General features: G+C 51.6%; 1 protein-coding gene across 1 annotated transcript; it reads left to right on the top strand.

Moving 5' to 3' along the window:
• Window positions 1-640: 640 nt before the first annotated feature.
• On the top strand, window positions 641-7,637 carry Fam221b (family with sequence similarity 221 member B). The gene is given in 7 exon segments (XM_051165052.1): window positions 641-1,539; window positions 1,541-1,936; window positions 2,089-2,232; window positions 6,529-6,639; window positions 6,806-7,003; window positions 7,146-7,265; window positions 7,615-7,637. Coding segments are annotated over 7 exon segments (1,806 nt in total). The 5' UTR covers window positions 641-725.
• The last annotated feature ends 579 nt before the right edge of the window (window positions 7,638-8,216 follow it).

The raw sequence follows: 8,216 nt of genomic DNA on the forward strand, positions 1-8,216 counted from the left end.
CCATGCCTTTGTATTGTCCCTGTGTGTTACATTGTCTCTCCCAAGCTCGCCTGGTCCCAGTGTGTAGCAAGCATGGTGCTGGTCAGAGGTAGCCAGGCATGGTGATGTGCCTTTATAATGCTATCAAGAGGCTAAGAAAGGAGTGTCCTCTAAGTTCAGACCAGCCTGGGCTATGTAGTAAGACCTTGCCTCAAAAGAAACAGAAGGAGAGAGAGGTGCGAGGAGCATGTGCACACACAGAATGTAGCTGGAAGTAGTTGCACAGGAGTGAGATCAAGGGAGGAGGCATGTGGTCTATGGACAAAAGCAGAGTCCTGCTGAGTGCACTGTGTCCTGCGCTCGTGGCAGCCAACCCCAACTCTGGCTTCATGTTCAGACTCTGGCAACGCCATAGCTACAATTCCAGGGTCCTAAGCTAAGAGCCCCATACTCTCTGCACTTGGACTGGCTCCCGGTGAGGACTGGGGCCTGGGCCTCTACTACCATCCACTGATGGGGTTCTGAACCACCTTCTGTCTCTCCATCTTTAAATCCCAGCTCCCTGCCAAACTACGATAGTATGCCGTATTGGGGTACTTGAGAGACCCTCCTGGCATTGCACCCTGACACTCAGACCTCTTTCTTCCTTCTAATGTCTTGGGGACCTCTAATAATTGTTAACATCTGGAAACCCTGGGGCCCTGCAGCCTCAGCCTGATGAAGCCGGTACCCGACTCTACCACTAGATGGAAGCAAATGAGACCACAGAGAGTCCTCAGACCACCGCAGACGCAAAGGAACAGCCCTACTTAGAGAGCCCCTCCGCTGGAGATGAGCAGGAGCCCGAAACTCCCAGCTTGCAGACGTCTTTACAGCCTCCTGCCTCTGAAGCCTTTTTTGAAACATCTGCTTCCCCGAATCGTGAGGTGGAGAGCTCTGAGGACCTCGAGGAGCCTTCTGTTTCTGAAACTCCTTTAGAGTCCCATGGCGATAAGCTTCCTTCCTCGCAATCCCCAGTTTCCTTATCGGCCCAAGGCTATGAAAACCTTTCAAAGTCTCCCCAGTCTGTGCTCTCTCTAGAAAACACCATCACCGAGATCTCTTTGGAAGAGCCTGCATATGAGACTCCTGTCTCTAAAGTTCCTGAAAACTCTCTTCAGCTCTCGCCAACAACCAACAGCCTGGAATCGCCCCAAAAGCTTTCTTCTGAGCAAGTCCCACAGACCCAGGTCGAGTCTGAGCACTTTCCAAAGCACTCCCTTTCAGGACCTTCAACCCAGACCAAGGAGGACACATCTGCCAACCAAGAGGAAGCAGGAAAAGATGAGCCGGTGGTGGATACCAGTCATGTCACTGCCCACGCAGCCACGCCTGAGCCTAGTGTGGCCAAGAAGAAGGAGAAGAAAGTTCATGGTAATTGTCCCTGCCTTTCCCCCTATTCTTGTAACTTTGGCACTGTCCTGGACTTAGCCAGAAGTAGAGGACTGGCCTACTCTTACACATGGCTCCTCTCAGTTAACTCAGCCCCTCCCTTCCCAGGTTATACAAACTGCCCAGTGGTCCTTAAAGGCCCAAGACTCTGAAAGTCTTTCAAAGTCTTTCCAGTCTGTGGCCTCTCTAGAAAAAGCCATCACGGAGATCCCTTTGCAGCAGCCTACAATTGAGACTCTTATCTCTACAGCTCCCAAAAACTCTCTTCAGCTCTCGCCAACAACTAACAGCTTGGAATCTCCCCATAAGCTTTCTTCTGAGCAAGTCCCACAGACCCAGGTCCCCGAATCTGAGCACTTTCCAAAGCACCCTCTTTCAGGACCTTCAACCCAGACCAAGGAGGACACATCTGCCAACCAAGAGGAAGCAGGGAAAAATGAGCCGGTGGTGGATACCAGTCATGTCACTGCCCACGCAGCCACGCCTGAGCCTTGTGTGGCCAAGAAGAAGGAGAAGAGAGTTAATGGTAATTGTCGCTGCCTTTTCCCCTATTCCTGTGACTTTGGCACTGTCCTGGGCTTACCCAGAAGTGGGGGACTGGCCTACTCTTGCACATGGCTCCTCTTAGTTTTAAGGCCCTTCCACTCCTCTCTGGTTACTCAGCCCCTCCCTTCCCAGGTTATAGAAGCCGCCCAGTGGTCCCTGCTAAGCGGGAGGAGCTGGTGGAGGTGGCTAAGACAATGCACAGAGAGCAATTTGGTGCTCAGGTGAACAATCTTTTCCAGTGGGAGAAGGACTCAGCCCTGCAGGTCATCCAGACAGGTGAGCCCAGGTGGCCTTCCAGAGGAGGTGGCTTCCAACCCAACCGATTTGGGAACCCGCCCCTTCAGTGTGGAAATGGCTGTGCCACCTGCCTGGAATCTGGAAGGGGACCCTGTGGGGCGGCCTGAGGAGAAAGTGGAGATTTCATATGAAGTCCAAGTCGCGATAGATAGATGTGCTAACGCACCAACAGAAGATTTGGGGGCCAGCCCCAGATATAGGACCCAGATAGTCTATACCAGAACAACCCTAAGGCAGAGGTGACCCCAGAACCTTGGACAGTCTCTAAGAACCTTGTTCTCATATGAATATGACAAAAGATTTCAGTCCTTTTACTCCAGTGAGGACTATCACTTCTGCATGGCAGATTCATGACCATCTAGGTACACAAAACCCCTGAAGGTCCTGATATGTCTTATAACCCTGTTGAGTTCGAGTCCCAGCTCATAATTAGTACACCCACCCCAACCCACTCTTGAGACAAGGCCTCATGTAGTCTAGGCTAGCCTCAAACTTCCTATGTAGTCAACAATGGCCTTTAAGGCTAACCTTGAACTTCCGATCCTACTTCTGCCTCCTGAGTGCTGGGGTTACATGCATGTGCCCCCCCCCACCGCTGGTTATACATGGTGCTGGGGTTACATGTGTGTGCCCCCCCACCACTGGTTATATATGATGCTGGGGTTACATGCGTGTCCCCCACACACAGCTGGTTATACATGGTGCTGGGGTTACATGCATGTGACCCCCACACCACTGGTTATACATGGTGCTGGGGTTGCATGCGTGTGCCCCCCCCCACCGCTGGTTATACATGGTGCTGGGGTTACATGCATGTGCCCCCCCCACCGCTGGTTATACATGGTGCTGGGGTTACATGTGTGTGCCCCCCCCCACAGCTGGTTATACATGGTGCTGGGGTTACATGCGTGTCCCCCACACACAGCTGGTTATACATGGTGCTGGGGTTACATGCATGTGACCCCCCCACCGCTGGTTATACATGGTGCTGGGGTTGCATGCGTGTGCCCCCCCCCACCGCTGGTTATACATGGTGCTGGGGTTACAGGTGTGTGCCCCCCCACCACTGGTTATACATGGTGCTGGGGTTGCATGCGTGTGCCCCCCCACCGCTGGTTATACATGGTGCTGGGGGCGTTGTGTGTATTTTGTGTACTTGGATCATTTGCACTCCAGTTATAGTTTAGGCTAACAAATTGCTCTGCTCAGAGTCCTGAAGAAACAGAGGAAAGAGGCACCAATTTTGGGTGCTAGACTACTAATAAGCACGGGAAGGAAAGACTGCAGAAGCTAATTACCTGTAAGAGGGTAAGGAGAGAGAGTCAAGCTGGGTGTGCCGGGGCATAACTACGACCCCAGCACTTGGAAGACTGAGGCAAGAAGATGACAAGTTTGAGGCCATCACAGTTTAGATGATGAGTTCCAGGTCGGCCTGGACTGCATAGTAAAAAAAGAGCCTGCCAAAATAAAAGTTTAAGTAAATAAAAGAGATATAAGAAGACAAGGAATCCTAGAAAACTATAGTGTTTTGTCTAGTGCAAGGGTGTTGGTGGGAGCATTGGCTCCGCTCTGGAGACACAGAGCTGTGTGCACAGGCATTTTTGTGCCAATGTGAAGAGTCACTGTTGTATCCCAAGGGCACCTGAGAGTCACCAACACATTTAAAAGAAGGCAACAAACAGCATAAGTTGTGCTTTTAAATGATCACCTCTGGCAGTAGAGCAGACTAGAGAAGGCAAGGTTGGACATGGGACGACTACACTGAAACACTAGTAGTCATTAAGAAGGTATTGCTGCCAGGCATGGTGGCGCACGCCTTTAATCCCAGCACTCAGGAGGCAGAGGCAGGCGGATCGACCTGAGTTCAAGGCCAGCCTGGTCTACAAAGGGAGTCCAGGATAGCCACGGCTACACAGAGAAACCCTGTCTCAAAAAACCAAAAATAAGAAAAAAAAAAGTTGTGGCTGTGTGAAGGCAGAGACAAGTGGAAAGGTTCACAAGACACTGTTGGGTCATTGGATGTGTAGAACAAGTTGGGAAATGTTAAATAGCAGGGTGTGGTGGCAGCAGGAAGGCAAAGGCAGGCAAATCTCGGAGAGTTCGAGGCCAGCCTGGTCTACAAAGAGAATTCCAGGACAGCCAGGGCAGTTACACAGAGAACAACTGTCTCAAAAAAAAAAAAAAAAAAAAAAAGTTAAATAACTGGAGTGACACTTGGCTTAAGTGTCTGGTTGAATGAATAAAACAGAGCAGATAGATGCAGGGCGCACACAAACTTGCTGAGCTGAGGGCAAAAGCTGAGTAACAGGTTTTGAGATGAAAACTAAGGTAAGTGCTTAATAGAACATGCAGGTACGAAAGTGATCGGCAGATGTCCCCGTGGGTCTGAAGTCCAGGAGAGGGTTAAGATAGAGGCTTCCCTCATGTAAAGATAGCTGTATGCTGTGTGGAAACCTCGGAGGAGTCAGGAGCCGATAAACAAGCTACAGCGTGCAGAGGCAGAACAGAGGCCAAAATAATGTCTCCTCTGCCTGCCTAGTCCACATCTAACAGGAAGAGAGTCTGGAATCAGAGGGTGGAATCCAGAGCCAGCTTCCAGCTTCCCCACTTGTAAGGGCACTAAGGAGAGTAGAGAAGAGGAGAATAGAATCTGAGGGAATTCTTTCCAGCCTCTTTATTCAAACTCTTCCTCTGAATGTTAAATACCGATTCCCGTGTCCACGCTTAGACTGGCCAAGCTTTGATCTTCAGGCGGACTCCTTGACTCACCTGCTCCGCCACAGCTTAGCCTTTGTAGAGTTCAGAATTCCTCCAGCAGAGTGCTGCCTCCCACGCACCCATTGTGACCCTGCCCTCTCCCGGTGTTCTCAGCCAGTCATTCTGCGTACGGTAGGGGCCTGGCACTGCAGACTGTATCAGTCCAGAAGCAGCCAAGCCAAAAAAGCCACACCTGAACAGGTTTTTAGAACCTCAGGAACTATGGGTAAGATAAAAACGCCTGGGCCGAGGCACAGAATGGTGGATTGTGCCACTGAAGGAATTTATTCCTTCACTCAGTCAGGCAGTCCAGCCTCTCTGGCATCTCTTTCATGGCTGGATTTGGGACAGAGATGAAAATACAGACCCTTCTCTTGTGGGGAATCTGGGGACAACTCTTAGAAGAGGTGACATTGTCCTTGAGACCTTATAACAGGTAGAGCCCGACAGCCTCAGGTTCCCCGCCCCCTGAGAGGAGGGGGGGTTCAGGCAAGATCTGAAGTAAAGTTGGGATAGACTCTGCCCTCATGGAGAAGCAGGAGGCACTGCTCTCTTGTCACCTCTCCTAGCCCTGCCCTTGCCATGAGCTGAGTTCTTCCAGACCGCACTGCTAAAAACGGGGATCTTGTAGCTAGCTACCCGCCAGTGGCTGCATTCGCAGATCCTAGGCCCCCCTTTCCTCCCCATGCCTCACCCCTGGCCTGCCCCTTTCTCCTGACCTCAGGAGAGTCATCAATCAGCCTTCTCAGGATCACAGAGGGCATTAGTTACATAACACCAGAGCTCAGGAGGCATTGCAGAGATGCCAACCTGCAGAGTGAGGAGGCAGGCTTTCTCTCATCACTTGATACCAGGTCTGTCCAACTCCCACCTTTTTCTCTGGGGTCTGTCACTAACAGTTCTCCTCGGGAACCTCTCCCCATCGCCTACTGTCCTCTTTGCCAGTTAGCTTCCCTCTTGCTCAGCATAAACACTTTAGAAAGGTCAGACTCTTGTGTGGTCTAGGGAGGAGGTAAGAAATCCTCTAGTCACAGGGGCCTCATGTTCATCTTCAGTGTTATCTGCAATCTCCCTGCTCCAAAACTGAAGACTGCCTTCAGTTGTCTCGGATAGGCTGGCAGGCGTGGAGCAGATCCTGGGATGGCAAGGAAACCAATGGAACGTTGAGATAATAATAAAAAATAAAAATAAAATAAAAAACGTTAAAGAAAAACAGTCTTAAGAGCCAGAAGTGAGGGCTCCCCAATGGGAGACAGGTACAGCAGAGTATGGTGATGACTTACCCCACCCCCACTCCAGAGGACCCACTAGAACACTTGTAGGAAGTTTAGGGTTTTTTGGGGGGTGGGTTGGACAGGGTTTCTCTGTAGCCTTGGCTGTCCTTGATTCACTTTGTAGAGCAGTCTAGCCTCGAACTCACAGCGATCTGCCTGCCTCTGCCTCCCAAGTGCTGGGATTAAAGGCATGCGCCACCACCGCCCGGCTTTTACTCACTCTGATTAATCCCTTCATGTGCAGGCCTCTACATTGGCTGGCGCTGCCCCCACTACTTATGGGACTGTTTCCGTATTGGAGATGAGTCCAAGTGCTTTTGTGGACATTTGCTGAAAGAACACCAGATCATCTCAGGTAGGAAAGGAGTTACCAGATTCTTGTCAGATATAGAAGGGCTACTGGATTCTGTCAGGTCTTGGTGGGAGAGGGGGAGATGAACCGCAAGTCAGGGATGGATTTGCATAGAAAGTCGGGTCCTTCCGAGTGCTGCTTCCATGTGCCACCATCTCCATCCTCCCAGATTTGTCAGTGCCCTGCAGTGTGAGCCAGTGCAGGTGCCTCATGTTCTGTTTCATCCCATCACGCCCGGAGGAGGTGGGTGAGTTCTGGCTTAAAAGACGGGCCACCTTTGACCCCAAGGCCTGGAGAGCCCAGTGTCGCTGCAAACATACTCATGAAGAACATGCAGCCACCGGAGCGCATCCCTGCAGGCACCGAGGTAACTTCTGGTGCAAAGGGGTGTTTGGGTGGGGAGAAGGGGATATGAGGTGCCCGGCGGGCGTGTGGTACGGACGAGGTGAGAGTGAGTCAGCTCGTGAGGATGCCGTGATTTCTTCCATTCTTCTTGGGTACTCTTCTAGGCTGTGCTTGCAACTGTTTCGAGTCTAATTTCCTCTGCTCTGCCTGTGACCGGCGCTGGGAGGAGCACGAGACTTTCTTTGAGACCAAAGAGACCAGGCGAAGAGGAGGGAGACCTTATGGTGAGGGAACAGCGTGGGGGCGGGACCATGCCAGCGTCTGTAGAGGCTGGGCAGAAAGGTGCTCCCACCCTTTGCCCCATCCTCTCCCGGTCTCGCATCCCCAGCCCACCCCGCCGCATTCCATGCTGCACTACTTTCCATCCCCAGGAGCAGACTATGTGCCCTTTGCAGAGATGCCTGCCCTCTGAGATGCCATCCTCACCAACTCTGACCTTGGGGCCCTCCAGAGGCAGGGTGTCTCTGACCACCCCAGTTCCCACTCTAGATCCCTAGCCCAAGCAGCCTTTGGCCTGACCCCACATCTGATCCCCATGCCTGACCCTTTCGCCTCTCTTCTTCCCTTTTCCAGGGACAGACACTGCCAACAACTGACACAGGCCCTTCTGAGCCTGGCCAAGATCAACAATAAAGTGAAAGCCAATAGAACCTGACCCGGCTCTATATGGGGCAGGTAGCGTTAAGACTCAATTTGCCGTCAGCTCAGTCTCCAGGCAAGAGGCAGCATCAAGCAGCCATCATCTTCCTCTATCGCGACACATTCGAGCTCTCCTGGCCCTGAAAGCCGAAGGGAGAGTTTGAGCAATAGAATAGGTGGTGGTTTCTGATGTAGTGGAGTTCCGTTGGCAAAGACACTGCAACCAGTAGGTCTCTGGAGACTTTGAGCAGTGTGGTTTCACACCACCTTTGTGGGGGCCAAATAGCAAAGATCCATTCATTTGAAGGAGTTTTTTCAAGGTTGGGTAAGAAGGAGAGGAAAGAAATCAGGCAATATCCAAAGTGGGCTGTAGATCAAAGAAGCAGCTTTTTTAAAAGGAAAGGGGGGGCAGGTATGGTGGCGCACGCCTGTAATCCCAGCACTCAGGGAGGCAGAAGCAGGTGGATCTTTGTGAGTTCGAGGCCAACCTTGTCTACAAAGCAAGTCCAGAAGTCCAGGACAGCCAAGAAAGACTA

The sequence above is a fragment of the Acomys russatus genome, chromosome 2 (assembly GCF_903995435.1).
Source record: "Acomys russatus chromosome 2, mAcoRus1.1, whole genome shotgun sequence".
Lineage (NCBI taxonomy): Eukaryota > Metazoa > Chordata > Mammalia > Rodentia > Muridae > Acomys > Acomys russatus.